This window comes from Oncorhynchus mykiss, chromosome 2, assembly GCF_013265735.2.
Source record: "Oncorhynchus mykiss isolate Arlee chromosome 2, USDA_OmykA_1.1, whole genome shotgun sequence".
Lineage (NCBI taxonomy): Eukaryota > Metazoa > Chordata > Actinopteri > Salmoniformes > Salmonidae > Oncorhynchus > Oncorhynchus mykiss.
Window position 1 is genome coordinate 61,116,736 of NC_048566.1, and position 24,003 is coordinate 61,140,738.

At 42.8% G+C, this 24,003-nt stretch overlaps 1 protein-coding gene across 2 annotated transcripts in view; it reads right to left on the reverse strand.

Annotated features, from left to right (window-relative positions):
* Window positions 1-9,362: 9,362 nt before the first annotated feature.
* LOC110493153 (RNA-binding Raly-like protein) overlaps window positions 9,363-24,003 on the reverse strand; it is a 45,934-nt gene continuing 31,293 nt past the window's right edge. Inside the window, exons 4-8 of one of the 2 annotated variants that reach the window (XM_021567425.2) lie at window positions 14,034-14,206; window positions 12,950-13,063; window positions 10,946-11,085; window positions 9,969-10,016; window positions 9,363-9,807 (exon numbers count right to left, since the gene is read on the reverse strand). In XM_021567425.2, the coding sequence (XP_021423100.1) occupies window positions 9,978-10,016; window positions 10,946-11,085; window positions 12,950-13,063; window positions 14,034-14,206 (466 nt within the window). In that variant the 3' untranslated portion in view covers window positions 9,363-9,807; window positions 9,969-9,977. Of the gene's footprint in view, window positions 9,808-9,949; window positions 10,017-10,945; window positions 11,086-12,949; window positions 13,064-14,033; window positions 14,207-24,003 lie in introns of both variants that reach the window. The other variant, XM_021567421.2, reaches the window with a different exon arrangement.

Below are 24,003 nucleotides of genomic sequence, written 5' to 3' on the forward strand. Positions count from 1 at the left end.
GTTGAGGAAATTGTGCTAAAATGCATAATATCTGATCAATAAACATAAAAATAATTATGAAATAGATTAAAACAGATCCTAATTTTAGTGATCCAAGAAGAATTATGGCAATACCTGTGTAAGAATACTGTTGACTACAGTTCAGCATTCAACACTATTGTTCCCTCCAAGCTCGACACCAAGCTCAGAACCCTGGGTCTGGACACCACTCTCTGCAACTGGATCCTGGACTTACTAACAGGCAGACCACAGGATGTGCAGTTTGGCAACAACACCTCCTCCACATTGACTCCTAACACAGGGACCCCACAGGGGTGTGTCTTCAGTCCTATGCTGTACTCCCTGTTCACCGACAACTGTGTGGATTTACATGACACCAACTCCATAATGAAGTTTACTGACAACACCACGGTTGTAGGCCTGATAACCATCAACAACGAGTCAGCCTATAGGGAAGAGGTAAGTGAACTGGCATTGTGGTGTTATGACAACAACCTGTCCCTCAGCGTCAGCAAAACAAAGGAGTTGGTTGTTGACTTCAGGAAGCAGAGGAGGGAAAATGCCCCAATCCACAACAACTTAACTGCAGTAGAGTTGGTCCCATTAGGCTCAGTTGGTAGAGCGTGGCACCTGCAACGCCAGGGTTGTGGGTTCGATTCCGACAGGGGACGAGTACGAACAAATATGAAAATGTATGAGCTCACTACTGTAAGTTGCTCTGGATAAGAGTGTCTGCTAAATGATTCAAATACACAAAAACATGTCAAATGTTAAGTTCCACGGCATCCACATCACCAAGGGCTTGTCATGGAACAACAATACCACCACTGTTGTCAAGAGGGCTCAACAGCTTCTCTACTTCCTACATTGGCTGAAGAAATGTGGCTTGCCACACCGAGTCCTCTCCAAATATCACTGCTGCACCATTGAGAGCATCCAGACCAGTTGCATCACGGCCTGGTACGAGAATTGCTACATCCACAACTGCAATGCCCTTCAGTGAGTGGTGAAGACGTCCCAGTACACCACTGGGACCGTGCTCCCAACCATCCAGGGCATCTACTCAAAACAGTGCCTGAGGAAGGAACGCAGCATCATCAAGACCCCACACACCCCAGCCATGAGCTGTTCTCTCACTTACCATCAGGCAGGTGGTATTGGGGCATGAGGTCTGATACCAACAGGCTAAGAGACCGTTTCTATCTACAAGCCATCAGACTGCCGAACACTTGAGCTGGACTGACCACCTGCTAAGATTTTCTGCACCTTAGCACACATGCAATCACTCATGCACACAACCACATAGACATATACACACACATAAACACTCATTCGACAATCAATATTACACTTTATATACACTACCGTGCAAAAGTTTGGGGTCACTTAGAAATGTCCTTGTTTTTGAAAGAAAAGCACATTTTCTGTCCATTAAAATAACTTTGAATTGATCAGAAATCCAGTGCAGACATTGTTAATGTTGTAAATGACTATTGTAGCTGGAAACAGCAGATTTTTTATGAAATATCTACATAGGCGTACAGAGGCCCATTATCAGCTACCATCCATCCTGTGTTCCAATGGCATGTTGTGTTAGCTAATCCAAGTTTATAATTTTAAAAGACTAATTGATCATTAGAAAACCATTTTGCAATTGTTAGCACAGCTGAAAACGGTTGTCCTGATTAAATAAGCAATAAAACTGCCCTTCTTTAGACTAGTTGAGTATCTGGAGCATCAGCATTTGTGGGTTCGATTACAGGCTCAAAATGGCCAGAAACAAAGCACTTTCTTCTGAAACTCGTCAGTCTATTCTTGTTCTGAGAAATGATAGCTATTCCATGCGAGAAATTGCCAAGAAACTGAAGATCTCATACAACGCTGTGTACTACTCCCGCAGAACATTTTAGAGAAATAAGCTTTTTGTGCATATGAAAAACATGGGACCATTTTTGTTCAGTGTAGATATTCTAAACTAAGTGTTTTGATAGCTTTCAAATGTAGTTACATGTCTATGTAGAATAAACCACCATTTACATAATAACATAGAAGCAGTGTTCCGCTAATTTAAAACAACATGCACCTTTCATCTTTCATTGTCATTCCTGTGCCTATCGGTATTTTGTCAGAACAGCACAAACTTGCTCTAACCTGAATAGAAAGAGGAATGGGAGGCCCCAGTGCACAACTGAGCAAGAGGACACCTACATTAGAGTCTAGTTTGAGAAACAGATGCCTCACAAGTCCTCAACTTGCAGGTTCATTAAATAGCACCCGCAAAACACCAGTCTCAACATTAACACTTCTGCCTAGAAGGCCAGCATCCCGAGTCGCCTCTTCACTGTTGACATTGAGACTGGTGTTTTGCGAGCAATTACCTCGACTAACCTGTGCCACCGCACATTGACCCTGTACGGGTACCCCCTGTATATTGATTGCCTCGATACTGTTATTCTACTGCTGCTTTTTAATTATTTTAAATTATTTTTTACTTAACATTTATTTTTCTTAAAACTGCGTTGTTGGTTAAGGGCTTGTAAAGTATGCATTTCACTGTTGTATTCGGCGCATGTGACACATACATTTAGATTTGATTTGATGTCGATAACTTGTTGTTTTATGCCAGCATATGAATCTAAAGTTTATTTGGTTCTCATCACTTACCTGATCATGCAGTTGTTTCAAACATGACAAAAGAGTTCACTTTCGTTCTTTGCAAGGGCAACTCACTTTGGATTCACTATGAGCAAACAGTGGTGGGAAAAGTACACAATTGTCTTACTTGAGTAAAAGTAAAGATACCTTAATAGAAAATGACTCAAGTAAACCTGAAATTCACCCAGTAAAATACTACTTGAGTAAAAGTCTAAAAGTATTTGGTTTTAAATATACGTAAGTATCAAAATGCAATTACTAAAATATAGTCTACTTATTAAGAATCAAAAGTAAAAGTATAAAGCATTTGAAATTCCTTATATTAAGCAAACCAGATGGCACGATTTGTATTTTTATTTTTTATTTACAGATAGCCAGGGGCACACTACAACACAATTTACAAATTAAGCATTTGTGTTTAGTGAGTCCGCCAGATCGGACGGAGGCAATAGGGATGACCAGGGACGGTCTCTTGATAAGGTGCGTGAATTGGACCATTTCCTGTGCTGCTAAGCATTCAAAATGTAATGAGTACCTTTGAGTGTTAAGAAAAATGTATGGTGTAAAAAGTACATTGTTTTCTTTAGGAATGTAGTGGAGTAAAGGTTCTCAACAATATACATAGTAAAGCACAGATACCGCAAAAAACGACTTAAGTAGGATGCTACTTTAACGTATTTTTACTTAAGTAGACTACTTTACAAGACTGTGCGCAAACAAATGTCCGGTGCCAAAGGATGACCAGACCTATTTCGAAAATAAACTAGGGGCTCTATTCAATCTGTATCGTGGAAATTCATCGTTACATTGTGATGGAAATGTAATAAAAGCAATGTTCTCTCGTTAATGGAGACTGCATTCATAGTTAACGCTGCAGAGCCGACCGCTCAATAGGACATTTCTTTAAATTATGTATTTATTTATTTTTTATTTTACCTTTATTTAACCAGGTAGGCAAGTTGAGAACACGTTCTCATTTACAATTGCGACCTGGCCAAGATAAAGCAAAGCAGTTCGACAGATACAACGACACAGAGTTACACATGGAGTAAAACAAACATACAGTCAATAATACAGTATAAACAAGTCTATATACAATGTGAGCAAATGAGGTGAGAAGGGAGGTAAAGGCAAAAAAGGCCATGGTGGCAAGGTAAATACAATATAGCAAGTAAAACACTGGAATGGTAGTTTTGCAATGGAAGAATGTGCAAAGTAGAAATAAAAATAATGGGGTGCAAAGGAGCAAAATAAATAAATTAATTAAATACAGTTGGGAAAGAGGTAGTTGTTTGGGCTAAATTATAGGTGGGCTATGTACAGGTGCAGTAATCTGTGAGCTGCCCTGACAGTTGGTGCTTAAAGCTAGTGAGGGAGATAAGTGTTTCCAGTTTCAGAGATTTTTGTAGTTCGTTCCAGTCATTGGCAGCAGAGAACTGGAAAGAGAGGCAGCCAAAGAAAGAATTGGTTTTGGGGGTGACTAGAGAGATATGCTGGAGCGTGTGCTACAGGTGGGAGATGCTATGGTGACCAGCGAGCTGAGATAAGGGGGGACTTTACCTAGCAGGGTCTTGTAGATGACATGCAGCCAGTGGGTTTGGCGATGAGTATGAAGCGAGGGCCAGCCAACGAGAGCGTACAGGTCGCAATGGTGGGTAGTATATGGGGCTTTGGTGACAAAACGGATTGCACTGTGATAGACTGCATCCAATTTGTTGAGTAGGGTATTGGAGGCTATTTTGTAAATGACATCGCCAAAGTCGAGGATTGGTAGGATGGTCAGTTTTACAAGGGTATGTTTGGCAGCATGAGTGAAGGATGCTTTGTTGCGAAATAGGAAGCCAATTCTAGATTTAACTTTGGATTGGAGATGTTTGATATGGGTCTGGAAGGAGAGTTTACAGTCTAACCAGACACCTAAGTATTTGTAGTTGTCCACGTATTCTAAGTCAGAGCCGTCCAGAGTAGTGATGTTGGACAGGCGGGTAGGTGCAGGTAGCGATCGGTTGATGTCTTATACGGGATGGAATAGAGCCCTTGGTCTATGCGTATCTTGTCAACATTGACAAAGTTTAGCCACATGGTTGATACAGTGTTTATTGTGGTTGCCTGGCCAACTTAATTGCCCATAACAAGACAATATAAAATAGACAATCAAATTAGAATAGTCCACAGATAAAAATAAAGAAAATAATATCCTAATTACTAATTGTTTACAAGTCAGGTAAATTATTGAACTGAGTACAGAGAACACTGCCAAACAATAAGCCACCACATTTCTAGGCTTAGGCTACTCAAATGTATGTTAAATAAATATGCATACTCAGTTATACGAAAATAGTCATACCTTTACTACTGTCAACAATATAGTTTACATTCAGTATTTTATAAACACAAAAAACCACGAGACTTCATGAAACATATATAATAATGCAAAGTAAACGCAAATGCTTAATATAATAATATACTGGGAATCTATGAAAAACCATCACATCTTCAACTTTATTTTTTCCAGAGTAAATAGTCTGGATTTATTTTCTTGCTGGTCATAAAGAAAGTGAAATATACTTATTTTAACAGTTGTTTTCAAATAGCCATGGTTTAAAATACAGTACAACATTATACAGTAAGGTCGTTCCACCAATTAGGTGCCTTTTGAATAGTTAAACACGCTGGGGATAAAAACATTTTATTTCACAAAATTGTAACATTCTGTCACAAAGAGCACATGTTCAACTTAACAAAAAAACAAAATGTTCCCATCTGAAGAGGTAAAAAAAGAAATGACTACAGTAATTGCATGCCTATTAAGTGCCAAATAAAGTAACAAGGTTGACAACTTAAAGCAGACATGAATCCCCTTGTGACAGTGGGAATAGAAGCTTGGTGTGTGCAACAAGGAGAGGCAATTGAATGCAAGCTTCACTAAAAACATCGAAATTGTTAAAATAATTTCTAGCCTGTCTATGGGCAACATCTTATGCTTTACCCACTCAGTTCTCCACCACAAAACACCAGAAATTGACAAAAAAAATAGTAGAACGAGCTCACCTGATTTGACTGTTCAAAGTTTAATGTCTCTTTTGAAAAAAAATATATTTTAAAAGGAATAGTTTCAGCATACTAAAATAGTGTTCAGTTTACATAACAGGGTTGACCTTAAAATGAGGGACAGGGTTTTTCTTAACCTTAAAATGTATCACTAATAATATTAAATAAATAAATAATCTTCAGAAATTACTTGGTCAAAGCAACAAAATAACTAGGGCTTTACAATGATGATGAAATCCTGGAGAAATGTTGGGGTTAAGAAGAGGGTTAACATTTTCCTTGAGGTCACAGAGGATGCACAGAGAGGGATGTCAAAATGCTGACTTTTGGCACTTTAGCAAGTTTTTTATTCTTATTAAAAATCAAATGTATTGAAATCCAATGTGATCTATATTCAATGGCACTTCATTTAAGAGGCTTTTAAAATGCAATATTTGTGCACAATTTCTACTTCAAATATCAAAGGGAAGCAAAAGGCACTAATTTCGTGGAACAACCCTGTAGTATTTTTAAATGGCAATTGTTATGACTATTTACAATGAATAATAGTTTTTAGTTGTGGCATTGAAGCACCTCCTGGGGTAAAGAAAATAGTTTTGATGCCAGCCGAAATTGTCCCCAGAATAACGCAATCAACAAATTCCTCCTCAAGTCAATAAGGTTTCCATCCAACCTTTGTATGCAAGTAAAGTACGTCTGATAAGAAATGGTATGACAGGCATAATGGAAACAGAACAAGTGTTGGTAAACTTTCCAAATGTCTACAAAACAAAATACAGGATCTTTTTGTTTCGGTAAAATTAATTTTGCGGGAAATGTCGGTGGAAACGCTTTTAGGCGCAAGTATCGATAACCCTCATATTGAAGTAAACTTGGTTTGTGGTGTGGACCTCCCACTACAACTCGTCGGGAAAGCATGCAGTTTATTAGCTACATATTAAATAAATGATGATGAATTGAACAGGGTTGTGAAAGTGCAAGGTGATGAGCTTAATGCTCCAATAAATATCGAGGTTATTATTCTGGTGACGTGATCATCGACGCTTGACTGCCGTTTGAAAAACAATATCGCTCTTTAATCCATAATAATCTCATCATGTTACATGAGCCCTAGCTAACCGCGCGCAGATACACCGCTATATAACCCAAGATTGGTTGTGGGAAAACCATCAGTACAGTTGAAAATGCGAAAGAAATGCATTTGACGTGTATTTCTTTATTTGGTACATGGGGATTTAACCGCAAATGTTATTTTTATTTGCTCTATGTCATCACGCACAGTCGTTTATCCGCAACAAGGAATTTGATGGAAACACATGTGCACATTGTTTTTATGTTGTTTTGTTTTTATGCGGATTTTAGAATAGAATATTCGCATGAAAATCTGTTGCCAATTGGATGGAAACCTAGCTACTGATAATGACAACACATGATAGTCCTTTCCAATACATATTGTAGAGTCTTATCCTAGTGATATGATGATCTATGTTTGGCTGCCATTTGACAAATATAAATAATCTCGCTCTTTAGTCCATAATAATCTCATCATGTATATGTAACAGTATAGCTGTTACAGAGCGCACGTGCCAATACCAGAGTGGGCACATTCGCGATGACGCAACATACTGTATTTCATGACCCAACCATCAGTAGAGTTGAAAATGCGAAGGAAACCTATTTAGCGTGGGGATTTTTTTCGGTACATGGGAATTTAACCACACAAGTTATTTGTATGTGCACTATGTCATCACTCACTATTTTTTTTATCCACAACAAGTCCGTTTGGTGGAATGAAAACACACCACTAGTGGGAAAATGTGCATATTTTCTTTATGCCGATTTTAGAATATTTGCATAAATATCCGTCTCCATTTGGATGGAAACCTAGCTACTGACAGTACTAATGTGGAAGCTATGGGAAGTTGGTAGAGACAAATATGCAAAGTAGAGGAGAACACACAGGGAGTGTAGATGCCTAATATTGTTGTCCGATGCCTGGCCAATCTCGAATGGCTATTTATATCAATTTATTAATTACATATTCCTAATCTGTGGTGATCTGAATACATTAAGTGGCAGTACAACATTACCAATGTACAGTTGAAGTAGGAAGTTTACATACACCTTAGCCAAATACATGTAAACTCAGTTTTTCACCATTCCTGACATTTAATCCTTGTAAAAATTCCCTGTTTTAGGTCAGTTAGGATCACCACTTTTTTTATGAATGTGAAATGTCAGAATAATAGTAGAGTGAATTATTTATTTCAGCTTTTATTTCTTTCATCACATTCCCAGTGGGTCAGACGTTTACATACACTCAATTAGTATTTGGTAGCATTGCCTTTAAATAGTTTCACTTGGGTCAAACGTTTGGGTAGCTTTCCACAAGCTTCCCACAATAAGTTGGGTAAATGTTGTCCAACTCCTCCTGACAGAGCTGGTGTAACTGAGTCAGGTTTGTAGGCCTCCTTTCGCGCACACGCTTTTTCAGTTCTGCCCACAAATTTTCTATGGGATTGAGGTCAGGGCTTTGTGATGGCCACTCCAATACCTTGACTTTGTTGTCCTTAAGCCATTTTCCCACAACTTTGGAAGTATGCTTGTGGTCATTGTCCATTTGGAAGACCCATTTGCGACCAAGATTTGATTTCCTGACTGATGTCTTGAGATGTTACTTCAATATATCCACATAAATTCCCTTTCTCATGAATCCATCTATTTTGTGAAGTGCACCAACCTGTCTTGCAGCAAAGCACCCCCACAACATGATGCTTCCATCCCCTTGCTTCACGGTTAGGATGGTGTTCTTCGGCTTGCAAGCCTCCCCCTTTTTCCTCCAAACATAACGATGGTCATTATGACCAAACAGTTCGACTTTTGCTTCATCAGATCAGAGGACATTTCTCCAAAAGTACGACCTTTGTCCCCATGTGCATTTGCAAACCGTAGTCTGGCTTTTTTAATGGTGGGTTTGGAGCAGTGGCTTCTTCCTTGCGGAGCAGCCTTTCAGGTTATGTCGATATTGGGCTCGGTTTACTGTGGATATAGATACTTTTGTACCTGTTTCCTCCAGCATCTTCACAAGGTTCTTTGCTGTTGTTCTGGGATTGATTTGCACTTTTCACACCAAAGTACGTTCATCTCTTGGAGACAGAATGCGTCTCCTTCCTGAGCGGTATGACGGCTGCGTGGTCCCATGGTGTTTATACTTGCGTACTATTGTTTGTACAGATGAACGTGGTACCTTCAGGCGTTTAGAAATTGCTCCCAAGGATGAGACAGACTTATGGAGGTCTACAATTTGTTTTCTGAGGTCTTGGCTGATTTCTTTTGATTTTCCAGTGATGTCAAGCAAAGAGGCACTGAGTTTGAAGGTAGGCCTTGAAATACATCCACAGGTACACCTCCAATTGACCCAAATAATGTCAATTAGCCTATCCGGAGCTTTTGAAGCCATGACATCATTTTCTGGAATATTCCCAGCTGTTTAAAGGCACAGTCAATTTAGTGTATGTAAACTTCTGACCCACTGGAATTGTGATACAGTGAATTATAAGTGAAATAATCGGTTTGTAAACAATTGTTGGAAAAAATTACTCGTGTCATGCACAAAGTAGATGTCCTAACTGACTTGCCAAAACTATAGTTTGTTAACAAGAAATTTCTGAAGTGGTTGAAAAACGAGTTTAATGACTCCAACCTAAGTGCATGTAAACTTCCAACTTCAACTGTAGTTGTATAAATGTGGGTGTGTCTGTCTGTGTGATGCATATCAGTTGTCAGACCCATTCTTCAAGAGACCACACATTTTTTTTTAAAGCTGCCATATTTTGTTGAGTCCATAAGTCTGTAGGAACCTGTTACAAAGGGGAGCTGGAGACACGAAGGTGGACAGAAGCTTACTGTAGGAAAGGAACTGAGGGTAACCAGGGAAATATTTCTTACTCATCAAAAGAAAAGATTCACTGAAGATCCAACTTTGTAAGGTACAGTGTATTTGAGGGTTCTGTCCAAGTTGACTGTGATCAGAGATGATCACTCCTCTTCACTTGAATCCCTCTCCATGTCGCTGTGCTGCTGTCATTGGGTTCATTGAGTCTGGAGAGAGTAAAAGTGATAATGATAGTTGAGAATGAACCAATACTTACTTACACTCTTATTAACATGTAATTACACACTGAAATGTAACAGAATCCACATGCAAACAATCATGTTGAGTGCTATAATCCTGACAGATCACCTTTATTAGCCATGTATACCTGATCTCCTCACATGTTATCTTCCAGATCAGAATGATGGTTATGTATCTGAGAAATCACAAGAGCGAGTGAGACTTTATATGCTGACATGAAACATACTGTGATACATTTGCTCACCATCACAGAAACCATCACATTCACAGATCACAAAAACAGTTATCTGACAGTTACCAGATTTCGCTGTCACTGTAACTCTCCATCTGTGCATCTGTTTAACCAAGTTTAGGAGGGATGAGTGACACTCCCTGGCAATCCTAGGAAGTGTTATTACTCCTTGCCATTAGGACAGATTTGGGATACTGTATTGTGGTTGACTGGTAAACACTCGTCTCTATTCATTCCTTCCATCTTCCTCCCCCTTTCCCCCTCAACTGTCAGAGAAACAATGGCTCCCCTGCCTGGTGAACACACCTACCGCTCAGCCCACACAGCCTGGTATAGATAATGAACAGTGGTACGGAGGCAGAACACTTATTGTGTCAGCCAGGTAGGGAGACACTTGGCTGTAATTGTAGATAATTACTCTTCTTTTGAAGAGATGGGCGCAAAGAATGTAATGTATGTACGAGTCCCAAAATCTGAGAACAATAGTTAATCAATTATCATCTCCCCATATCTCACTCTCTTTGTTCTATGGCACACACGCACACGCACACACACACACACACACACACACACACACACACACACACACACACACACACACACACACACACACACACACACACACACACACACACACACACACACACACACACACACACACACTTTTCCAGAACTATTGCAACTGTGACAGCCAATGCTACAGTGATCTGCATGCCCATTCCACAACATGTAGAAGATATGCACTTTCAGAACAAATAATGAAAATCTATGATAATGTAAAACGTTCACTCACGAACCAAACAGTAATATAACATTGCTGAGGTGCAGGAGTGAGCAATCACCAGTAGGAGGAGGAAGAGTTTTGTGTTTACCCTGTGGTGGTGCTGGTGGTAATCATCGCTGGCCTCTCCTGGCTCTGGGCTCTCTCTCTGTCTGTGGTGAAGGCTGACAGGGGAGTCGTCCAGACTGCTCACTGAGTCCGACACACTGCCCTCCCCGGTCAGAGGTGAATCTGGACCAGACACACGCACACAGTTGTTTTCACAATTGTTGAGCGTGATAGTTTTCAGTGTACCTCTCTGTGGAATATAGTCCATAGAATATTGCTTTAACTGTGTTTTTGAACTGCTTTCTTTGTCAACGGTAGCCAACGTCCCAGTCCTGTGCACAACAAAGCCTGCCGACGGTTACCTTCTAGGCATTGCCCATTTTTTACATTTTCTGTTGATGCAGTGCTCACTGATGCAAGATGCCCCAAATGATAATAGATAGTAGTCATAATGGGCCCACAATAATCTGATGACAATACACTACATGGACAAAAATATGTGGACACCCCTTCAAATTAGTGGATTTGCTTATTTCAGTCACACCGGTTGCTGACAGGTGTATAAAATCTTACACACAGCCATGCAATGTCCTTAGACAAACAGTGGCAGTAGAATGGAATGTACGGAAGCGCTTAGTGACTTTCAACGTGGCCCCATCAAAGGATACCACCTTTACAACAAGTCAGCTAGAGCTGCCCCGGGCAACTGGAAGTGCTGTTATTGTGAAGTGGAAACATCTAGGAGCAACAACAGCCCCAAAGTGGTAGGCCACACAAGCTCACAGAATGGGACCACTGAGTGCTGAAGCACATATTGTGTAAAAATTGTCTGTCCTCGGTTGCAACACTCACTACTGAGTTCCAAACTGCCTCTGGAAGCAACATCAGCACAATAACTGTTTGTCGGGGGCTTCATGAAATGGGGTTCCATGGCCGAGCAGCCGCACATAAGCCTAAAATCACCATGCGCATTGCCAATTGTCCGTTCGAGGGGTGTAAAGCTCGTCGCCATTGGACTCTGGAGAAGTGGAAACGCATTGTCTGGAGTGATGAATCACGCTTCCTCATCTGGCAGTCCGATGAACGAATCTGGGCTACCTGCCCGAATGCATAGTTCCAACTGTAAAGCTTGGTGGAGGAGGAATAATGGTCTGGGGCTGTTTTTCATGGTTAGGGCTAGGCCCCTTAGTTCCAGTGAAGCGAAATTGTAATGCTACAGCATACAATGACATTCTAGTCAAGTCTGTGCTTTGATGCAACCGTTTAGCGTGACAAAACGAGGACCATACAGAAATGGTTTGCCTGGAAGAACTTGACTCGACTGCCCATAGCCCTGACCTACACCCCACTGAACACCTTTTTTCGATGAATTGGAATGCCGACTGCGAGCCAGGCCTAATCGCCCAACGTCCGTGCCCAACCGCACTAATGCCCTTGTGGCTGAATGGAAGCAAGTCCCAGCAGTTCCAACATCTACTGGAAAGCCCTCCCAGAAGAGTGGAGGCTGTAATACCAGCAGAGGGGGACCAACTCCATGATAATGCCCATGATTTTGGAATGAGATGTTCAACGTCCACATAATTTTGGCCATGTTAAGTAGTTCTTTACTTTAATCAATGAATAGTCATTTTCCCCTCCACGTGTTATCTCTCATTATCATTGACTCTGAAGAGGATTACAAAACAATGTAATGTTAGCAGGGGAAATTCTGTAAGTTAAGCTCCTAATGACGAGATAGTTAAGCAATAAGGAACGATGGGGTGTGGTATATGGCCAATAGGGCTGTTCTTATTCACGACGCAACCAGGAGTGCCTGGATACAGCCCTTAGCCGTGCTATATTGGCCATATATCACAAACCCCTGATGTGCCTTATTGCTATTATAAACGGGTTACCAATGTAATTAGAGCAGTAAAAATAAATGTTTTGTCATACCATGGTATACGGTCTGATAAACCACGGCTGTCAGCCAATCATTATTCAGGGCTCGAAACATCAAGTTTATAATATGACATAAACTCTCCAGTCCAGGCTCCAACCCTTCTACCTGAGTGATCTTTTCTCCGTCTGTCCATCTTTTCCACACTGTCCAGCAGTCCATCAATTTGCACCTTGATCAGAGTCAACTCACTCTTTATGGCCAACAGCTCTGCCAGCTTCACTGTAGAGGGAGAGAGAGGGAGAGAAAGAGGGAGAGAGCAATTGAGGGAGAAAGGAAAGAGAGACATTTAGATTTAAGAAATAATCCTCTTTTGAGAGAAAATGACATAAATCTCCCATTAACATTGATGTATGATTTGCACGAAAGTCCAAGTTGTGAGTGCAGATCTTAAAATAGGATTTGTCCTAGAGAGGCCTGTAATAGTTCATGGTGTTGAAGCCTGTACTCACATACACATACATACTCACTTTGTCTTTCCCATGCATGCCACCATCACTTAGTGTAGTGGAAGCACCCTCACTCCCAGGGCCTTAACATCTCCTCTCCACTAGCCTATGGTCTTTAATGGGAAATTCATATCACAACCCCAGCTCTGAGAAAACAACCCTGAAACTCTTTACTATTAAAAGCTGTTTGACCTCTGCAGCTACAAAGACAATCTAATTCCCCTATGATGGGCTGGCAGTAAAAACTATTAAGGCTTGTAATAAACTAGTATAAACAATTCTTATTTGTTATGCACTATTAACTTGGTATAATTGCAGCATGTTGATAGGCTGGGTAGTGGAAGGAGAGGGGCCCTGCAGTCAAAGGCTTTTAATGAAGAGACCATCTGGTGCTTCTGACTGTGCCCTGGGGCTCCCAGGGCTGCTTCCCCCCATGCAGACATGGCATTACACTAGGAGGAACACTCAGGCATTCAATATACACACACTCCCAAGTGGATTCATAGGCACGTACATACAAACACACATAGTCAGTGCAAAGAAGCCGATATACACACACACACACACATTCAAGATAAAATGCTAAGTGCACATACACAGATGACATTCACCCTGTAATGAGTTTTTTTTTACGAGTGTGTCTGTGTGTGGTGAGTGTGTGTGTGTGAGTGCAGGTGTGCATGAGCTAACATTGTAAAGAGTCTGTTGTGAGTGTGTGTGTTACAGTGTGTGGGGTCCTTTACACTTAGCCCTGTTGCTGGAAGAGCCGGTGCGCTGAGTACTCCTCTTGCCCTGTAGTCTGTCTCTGGAGCGGTGCAGGCCGGAGGAGGAAGAGGGGCCATGGGAGTGTTTCAAAGGGCTGGGCTCCACTGGGGCTGGCATCATGGAGGCTGGGACACGCTGGTAGTCAAACACCCTGTGGGGAAACAACATGATCTAATAAGTAATTATACAGTAAGTACTTTGTCATATTTGTAAGTAAACAAAACCTTACTTATGGTCCTAGGGTCCTAAGGATTTCCTGACCAGATGATAGGACCAGGCAATGACAGCTATAGGTTCTAAGTCTCATAAACGCATGCTCTTTAAAACAATAATCTGCTGATGTGTCAGAGCAACCTTTCCTAAATTCCCAAAAGAGAGTTGACCATGGACTTTCCATATACTGTCCACTGTAGGAGGAGACTCAATCTTCCTGGCAGGCTGGCAGCAGTGAAAACACCTTCCTCCAGACAAATGTTCAGTTTTAGGTTATTCATGCCAATCAAATTAAATAGTGGACTCGTTTATAATATTCATAAGCCATTTGGTGCCATTACATATGAAGTAAATGTACTCGATAATCACAGTGATATACTGATGTAATCGATTTTCATTTGATCTCATAGCCTGGTGCGCCAAATAGCTCTGGGGAGCTTTGATTTGCACTGGTCTGGGCTAAAAGGTAGCATATCCCCTCTTTCTCTCTCTCTTCCTCTGTCTCTCTTAATATATCTCAGTGTCTCGGTGTCTCGGTGTCTCAGTGTCTCAGTGTCTCTCTCGCTCTCTCTCTCTCTCTCTCAGAGCGTTTGAGGTTAACCAGCCCATTCATTTCTCTAAGTGCAGGCATCTCTTCCGATACCAGCATGATCACTGCAGCTGTGTGTGTATGTGTGACATCCCAGAGAAGATAGAGGTAGTCATCTCTGAGATTGTGTAGTTTGACAGAGATGCTGCCTATGGTCTATGGTTTCCGCCCATACACTCCTCATCCCCCCACCCAACTCCCGTCACTCTGAAGATTGATCCTGACCTCCGTCTACTAAAACCCCTAACATATTGCTGCTGTCAATCAGGGGATCAAAAGCGATCACAAGGAGGGGATCAGGTAGGCTTATATGTGAGGGTTGCTGTTGCCTTTTCCTTACTGAGGACCACACTAAACTCTTACTTGACTTGAAAAGGAAATACAGTGCATTCGGAAAGTATTACTTTTTTGGCACTGTCTTGGCAGTGTGCTTAGGGTCATTGTCCGGTTGGAAGGTGACCTTTCGCCCCCAGTCTTAAGTCGTGAGCGCTCTGGAGCAGGTTTTCATCAAGGATCTCTCTGTACTTTGCTCTGTTCATCTGTCGCTCGATCCTGACTAGTCTTCCAGTCCCCAGTCATGGTCTGAGAGTCCTTTAGGTGCCTTTTGGCAAACTCCAAGCAGGCTGTCATGTGCCTTTTACTGAGGAGTGGCTTCCATCTGGCAACTCTACCATAAAGGCCTAATTGGTGGAGTGCTGGAGAGATGGTTGTCCTTCTGGAAGGTTCTCCCATCTCCATAGAGGAACTCTAGAGTTCTGTCAGAGTGATCATCGGGTTCTTGGTCACCTCCCTGACCAAGGCCCTTCTCCTCCGATTGCTCAGTTTGGCCGGGTTGCCAGCTCTAGGAAGACTCTTGGTGGTTCCAAACTTCTTCCATTTAAGAATGATGGATGCCACTGTGTTCTTGGGGACCTTCAATGCTGCAGACATGTTTTGGTACACTTCCCCAGATCTGTGCCTCAACATAATCCTGTCTTGGAGCTCTACAGACAATTTCTTCGACCTCATGGCTTGGTTTTTGCTCTGACATGCAATAGACAGGTGTGTGCCTTTCCAAATCATGTCCAACTCCAATCAAGTTGTAGAAACATCTCAATGCCACATCTTCAATTTAAGCCTACTAGAAAGTGTGTGCCCTCAGGAATGGAGGGAAGAAGAAGTCATTCCGCTACCCAAGAATAGTAAAGCCCCCTTTACTGTCTCAAATAGCTGAACAATTAGCCAATTAGCCTTAGTAAACTTCTGGAAAAAAAAGTGTTTGACCAGATACAATGCTATTTCACAGTAAACAAATTGATAACAGATGTTCAGCACGCTTATAGGGAAGGACACTCAACAAGCACAGCATTTACACAAATGACTGATGATTGGCTGAGAGATGATTGATTGTTGATAAAATGATTGTGGGGCTGTCTTGTTAGACTTCAGTGCAGCTTTTGACACTATTGATCATAGTCTGCTGCTGGAAAAATGTATGTGTTATGGTTTTACACCCCCTGCTATAATGTGGATAAGCATTACTTGTCTAAGAGAACACAGAGGGTGTACGTTAATGGAAACCTCTCAAACATAATCCAGGTTGAATCAGGAATTCCCCATGGTAGCTGTTTAGGCCCCTTGCTTTTTTCAATCTTTACGAACGACATGCCACTGACACTGACTCAACATGCCACTGACACTGACTCAACACTATACACATCAGCTACCACAGTAACTGAAATGACTGCAGCACTTGACAAAGAGTGGGTGGCAAGGAATAAGTTAACCCTAAATATTTCTAAAACTAAAATCATTGTATTTGGGACAAATCATTCACTAAACTCTAAACCTATGTTAAATCTTGTAATAAATCATGTGGAAATTTAGCAAGTTGAGATGACTAAACTGCTTGTAGTAACCCTGGATTGTAAACTGTCATGGTCAAAGCATATTAATACAACAGTAGATAAGATGGGGAGAAATCTGTCCATAATAAAGCGCTACCCTGCCTTCTTAACAACACTATCAACAAGGCAGGTCCTACAAGCCCTAGTTTTGTCGCACCTTGACTACTGTTCAGTCGTGTGGTCAGGTGCCTCAAAAAAGGATTTAATAAAATTGCAATTGGCTCAGAACAGGGCAGCATGGCTGGCCCTTGGATGTACACAGAACACTATAATTAATAATTATGCATGTCAATCTCTACTGGCTGAAAGTGGAGGTGAGATTGACTTCACTACTTGTATTTATGAGAGGTGTGAGACATGTTGTCTGTTTGAACTACTGGCACACAGCTTGGACACCCATGCATACCCCACAATACATGCCCCAAGAGGTCTCTTTACAGTCCGCAAGTCCAGAACAGACTATGGGAAGCACACAGTATTACATAGAGCCATGACTACATGGATCTCTATTCCACATGAAGTACAGTGCCTTGCAAAAGTATTCATCCCTCTTGGCATTTTTCCTATTTTGTTGCATTACAACCTGTAATTTAAATAGATTTTTATTTGGATTTCATATAATGGACATACACAAAATAGCCCAAATTGGTGAAGTGAAATGAAAAAAAGAACTTGTTCCAAAAAATTATAAAAAATAAATACGGAAAAGTGGTGCTTGCATATGTATTCATCCCCTTTGCTATGAAGCCCCTAAATAAGATTAAGATAAGACCAAAACTCACGGACCAGGCAAGAACGGCATTAATCAGAGAGGCAATAAAGAGACCAAAGATAACCCCAAAGGAGCTGCAAAGCTCCACAGCGGAGATTGGAGTATCTGTCCATAGGACCACTTTGAGCTGTACACTCCACAGAGCTGGGTTTTATGGAAAAGTGGCCAGAAAAAAACATTGCTTAAAGAAAAAAATAAGCAAACACTTTTGGTGTTTGCCAAAAGGCATGTGGGAGACTCCCCAAACACAGAGGTCAGATGAGACTAAAATTGTCAAGGAAACTCTATGTCTGGTAGCAAACCCAACACTTCCCATCACCCAGAGAACACTATCCTATCCCCACAGTGAAGCATGGTGGTGGCAGCATCATACTGTGGGGATGTTTTTCATCTGCAGGGACTGGGAAACTGGTCAGAATTGAAGGAATGATGGATGGTGCTAAATACAGGGAAATTCTTGAGGGAAACCTGTTTCAATCTTCCAGAGATTTGAGACTGGGACGGAGGCTCACCTTCCAGCAGGACAACTGCATACTGCTAAAGCAACACTCGAGTGGTTTAAGGGGAAACATTTAAATGTCTTGGAATGGCCTACTCAAAGCCCAGACCTCAATCCAATGGAGAATCTGTGGTATGACTTAAAGATTGCTGTACACCAGCAGAACCCATCCAATTTGAAGGAGCTGAAGCAGTTTTGTCTTGAAGAATGGGCAAAAATCCCAGTGGCTAGATGTGCCAAGCTTATAGAGACATACCCCAAGAGACTTGCAGCTGTAATTGCTGCAAAGGTGGCTCTACAAAATATTGACTTTGGGGAGCTGAATAGTTATGCAAGCTCACGGTTTCATTTTTAAAAATCTTATTTCTTGTTAGTTTCACAATAAAAAATATTTTGCATCTTTAAAGTGGTAGGCATGTTGTGTAAATCAAATGATACAAACCCCCCCAAAAATCTATTTTAATTCCAGGTTGGGAAATGTCCATAAGGAAAATGCCCAGAGGCTAGGATATGCATATAATTGGATGATTTGGATAGAAAACACTCTAAAGTTTCCAAACCTGTTACAATAATGTCTTTGAGTATAACAGAACTGGCTCCGGCTAAAACCTGAGGAAAATCCATCCAGGAAGTGGGATTTTTCTGATGTGGGTATTTTCAATTGAATGCCTATAGAGTATCTAATGGGTTAGGACCAAGATTGCAGTTCCTATGGCTTCCATCAGATGTCAACAGTCTTTAGCCATTGTTTCAGACTTGTTTTCTAAAAAATGAAGAAGAATGATACCTTTCTGTCAGTGGACTGTAGAATCATGCAGTGCTGGTTTGCTTGCATGACAGAGTGAGCGCCCTTCCTTGTTTTTCCTTTCTATTGAATACGCTATTGTCTGGTTGAAATATTATCGATTATTTAGACAATTGACAACCTGAGGATTAATTATAAACATCGTTTGACATGTTACAACGAACTTTACCGGTACTATTAGGATGTATTCGTCTGCATGTTTTGACCGCCTTTGAGCCAGTGGATTACTGAACAAAATGCGCCAACAAAACAGAGTTTTTGGGACATAAAGAGGGACTTTATCGAACAAAATGTACATTTATTGTGTAGCTAGAACTCTTGTGACTGCAACCAGATGAAGATCTTCAAAGGTAAGTGATTCATTTTATCTCTATTTCTGACTTTTGTAATTCCTTTACTTGGTTGTAAAATGTTTGTATGCTTTTGTAAGCGCTGTCCTCAGATAATCGCATAGTATGCTTTCGCCATAAAGCCTTTTTGAAATCTGAAAAGTGGCTGGATAAACAAGAAGTAAATCTTTAAGCCGATGTATAACACTTGTATTTTTTCTGAATGTTTATGATGACTATTTCTGTAACGCTCGTCCTCTTCTTCTGACGAGGAGTCACAAGGATCGGACCAAAGCGCAGCGTTGTACGTGTTCATGACGATATTTATTCAACTCAGAACACTAAAACAAAAATAACAACGAGAATGATACGAACCGAAGCAATCCTGTCTGGTGACATACATCAAGAGAGAAAATAAACACCCACGAAACACAAGTGGGAAGAGGCTACCTAAGTATGATTCTAAATCAGAGACAACTAACGACACCTGCCTCTGATTGAGAACCATACCAGGCCAAACGCAAAAACACAACATAGAAAACGGAACATAGACAACACACCCAACTCACTGTCACGTTCTGACCTTTATTTCCTTTGTTTTGTCATTATTTAGTATGGTCAGGGCATGAGTTGGGGTGGGCAGTCTATGTTTGTTTTTCTATGATTTGAGTATTTCTATGTTTCGGCCTAGTATGGTTCTCAATCAGAGGCAGGTGTCATTAGTTGTCTCTGATTGAGAATCATACTTAGGTAGCCTGGGTTTCACTGTGTGTTTGTGGGTGATTGTTCCTGTCTCTGTGTTTGCACCAGATAGGGCTGTTTTGGTTTTTCACATTTCTTGTTTTGTTAGTCTATTCATGTATAGTTTCTTCATTAAAGAACCATGAATAATCACCACGCTGCGTTTTGGTCCGCCTCTCCTTCAACACAAGAAAACCGTTACAGAATCACCCACCACAACAGGACCAAGCGGCGTGGTAACGGGCAGCAGCAGGAGCAGCGAAATAAAGACTTCTGGACTTGGGAAGAAATCCTCGACGGGAGAGGACCCTGGGCAAAACCAGGGGAGTGTCGCCTCCCCAAGGTGCAGCAGGAGAAGCGGCAGCAGGAGCAGCGCGAGGAGGAATGGACATGGGAGGACGAATTGGACGGAAAAGGACCCTGGGCACAGCCAGGAGAATATCGCCGCCCCAAAGAAGAGCTGGAGGCGGCGAAGGCGGAGAGGCGCTGGTATGAGGAGGCAGCACGGCGGTGTGGATGGAAGCCCGAGAATCAGCCCCAGGAAGTGTGGCGAAGCCAGGTAGGAGACCTGCGCCAACTTCCTATGCTTACCGGGGGGCGAGAGAGACCGGGCAGGCACCGTGTTATGCGGTGGAGCACACGGTGTCCCCAGTGCGGGTGCATAGCCTGGTGCGGTACATACCAGCTCCGCGTATCGGCCGGGCTAGAGTGAGCATCGAGCCAAGTGCCATGAAGCCGACTCTACGCATCTGGTCCCCAGTGCGTCTCCTTGGGCGGCTTACATGGCACCAGCCTTGCGCACGGTGTCCCCGGTTCGCCTGTATAGCCCAGTGCGGGCTATTCCACCTCGCCGCACTGGCAGGGCGACCGGGAGCATTCAACCGGGTAAGGTTGGGCAGGCTCGGTGCTCAAGAGCTTCAGTGCGCCTGCACAGTCCGGTCTATCCAGTACCACCTCCACACACCAGCCCTCCGGTGGCAGCTCCCCGCACCAGGCTTCCTGTGCGTGTCTTCGGCCAAGTACCACCAGTGCCAGCACCACGCATCAGGCCTACAGTGCGCCTCGCCTGTCCAGCGCTGCCGGAGCCTTCCTCCTCTCCAGCGCTGCCGGAGTCTCCCGCCTGTCCAGCGCTGCCAGAGCCTTCCTCCTCTACAGCGCTGCCGGAGTCTCCCGCCCGTTCAGCGCTGCCGGAGTCTCCCGCCTGTCCAGCGCTGCCAGAGCTGCCAGTCTGCAAGGAGCTGCCAGTCTGCAAGGAGCTGCCAGTCTGCAAGGAGCTGCCAGTCTGCAAGGAGCTGCCAGAGCTGCCAGTCTGCAAGGAGCTGCCAGAGCTGCCAGTCTGCAAGGAGCTGCCAGTCTGCAAGGAGCTGCCAGAGCTGCCAGTCTGCATGGAGCAGCCAGAGCTGCCAGTCTGCGTGGAGAAGCCAGAGCCGCCAGTCTGCATGGAGCAGCCAGAGCTGCCAGTCTGCATGGAGCAGCCAGAGCTGCCAGTCTGCATGGAGCAGCCAGAGCCGCCAGTCAGCATGGAGCAGCCAGAGCCGCCAGTCAGCATGGAGCAGCCAGAGCCGCCAGTCAGCATGGAGCAGCCAGAGCCGCCAGTCAGCATGGAGCAGCCAGAGCCGCCAGTCAGCCAGGATCTGCCAGAACCGCCATTCAGCCAGGATCTGCCAGAGCAGCCAGTCAGCCAGGTTCTGCCAGAACCGCCATTCAGCCAGGATCTGCCAGAGCAGCCAGTCAGCCAGGATCTGCCAGAGTCGTCAGCCAGTACGGAGCTGCCCCTCTGTCCCGAGCTGCCCCTCTGTCCCGAGCTGCCCCTCAGTCCAGCATTTTCACCGGATGTTGTCGAGGTGGGTTGCTAGCGGAACGCCTGCACCAGAAAGGTTCATTTTGCTGGACCCCAGGAAGAGTAGCTGCTGCCTTGCCAGCAGCTAATGGGGATCCATAATAAATACAAATAATGATCAATGGAAACAGGATGCACCTGAGCTCAATTTCAAGTCTGAATAATTATGTAAAGAAGGTATTTATAAATATATTTTTCAATACATTGGCAAAAATTCTAAAAACCTGTTTTCGTCTTGTCATTATGAGGTATTGTGTGTAGATTGATGAGGGAAATGTTGTGTTTAATCCATTTTAGAATAAGGCTTGGACATAACAAAATGTGGAAAAGGGGAAGGGGTCTGAATAATTTTCGAATGCACTGTATCTGCCGTTCTACATTAACTGTTTATAAATTAAAAAGAACATACTTGTACTACATTATACACAATTGTGTATGAGTCATACAGTACTTTATGGAAGTGAAAAAGAACTGAAGGTACATAGTTGGCTTTACTGAGAACTGAATATGATTACCTACTGTACTCTAGATGTACTCTCTGGCAACAAAAAAAAGTCCATGAAGGAGAGAGAGAAAGTGTTACTTTAAGAGTACTGTACCTTTGTAAGCTTTAAATCCTCAGCAGAGCAGATAACTACCAATAAATATTTTTTTCACACACTTGATATGCTCAGCTCAAGGAGAATGCATCAGGGAAAGCATTTCATACTACAGTGCAAAGTGAGTTTACTCTATACTAAAATATTCAAAGACAATCCTATAAGATGATGCCTGGTACTCAGTGAAAGGGTAATGATTGTTTGACAAAATTACCCAAGCTCTTTTTGGATCCACTGTAAATCAGATGTTGGTCGTTTGTAAAAAGGACATATAGACTGAGTGTAAAGAACATTAGGAGCACCTTCCTAATATTGAGTTACACCCCCCTTGGCCCTCAGAACAGCCTCAATTTGTCAGGGCATGGTGTCAAAAGCGTTCCACAGGGATGCTGGCCCATGTTGACTCAAAATCAAATCAAATCAAATGTATTTATATAGCCCTTCGTACATCAGCTGATATCTCAAAGTGCTGTACAGAAACCCAGCCTAAAACCCCAAACAGCAAGCAATGCAGGTGTGGAAGCACGGTGGCTAGGAAAAACTCCCTAGAAAGGCCAAAACCTAGGAAGAAACCTAGAGAGGAACCAGGCTATGAGGGGTGGCCAGTCCTCTTCTGGCTGTGCTGGGTGGAGATTATAACAGAACATGGCCAAGATGTTCAAATGTTCATAAATGACCAGCATGGTCAAATAATAATAATCACAGTAGTTGTCGAGGATGCAACAAGTCAGCACCTCAGGAGAAAATGTCAGTTGGCTTTTCATAGCCGATCATTGAGAGTATCTCTACCGCTCCTGCTGTCTCTAGAGTGTTGAAAACAGCAGGTCTGGGACAGGCAGCACGTCCGGTGAACAGGTCAGGGTTCCATAGCCGCAGGCAGAACAGTTGAAACTGGAGCAGCAGCACGGCCAGTGCTTCCCACAGTTGTGTGAAGTTAGCTGGATGTCAATTTGGTGGTGGACCATTCATTGTACACACGTGAAACTGTTGAGCATGAAAAACCCGGCAGCATTGCAGTTCTTGACACACACCGGTGCGCCTGGCACCTACTACTTTACCCCGTTCAAAGACACTTAAATCTTTTGTCTTGCCGATTCACCCTTTGAATGGTACACATACACAATCCATGTCTCAATTGTCTCAAGCCTTAAAAATCCTTCTTTAACCTGTCTCCTTCCCTTCATCTACGCTGATTGAATTGGATTTAACAAGTAACATCAATAAGCGACCATAGCTTTCAGCTGGATTCACCTGATCAGTCTGTCATGGAAAGAGCATTAATGTTTTGTACACTCAGTGTATAGTCACTCTAAATCCTACACCAGTGTAGGATGAAGTAAGGATACTTCTTAAATCGCCTTGTATTGCGGTGGCTGTGTGAGGGGCAGTAAAGGAAGAGAAAGAGATGAGATAGAGACAGAAGAAAGAGGGGAGAAGGGACTGAACGGATCAGCAATGCCTGAGCTGGCTGTGAAGGGCCTCGTTTTTCATTCTGTCATCCCCTCTCCCTCTCAGCCCTTTTCCCTCCATGGCTGTGGTGTTTCCCCCTTGCTTCACAGTGCTCCACAGTTGGCCTGAGCTGTGTTTTTTTCTCCGGACCAGTGGGGCGGGTGGCCAGGCGTCCAGTCAGCTATGCAGGGAGACTGTGTTCACCCATCTGTGAAATCACCACCAG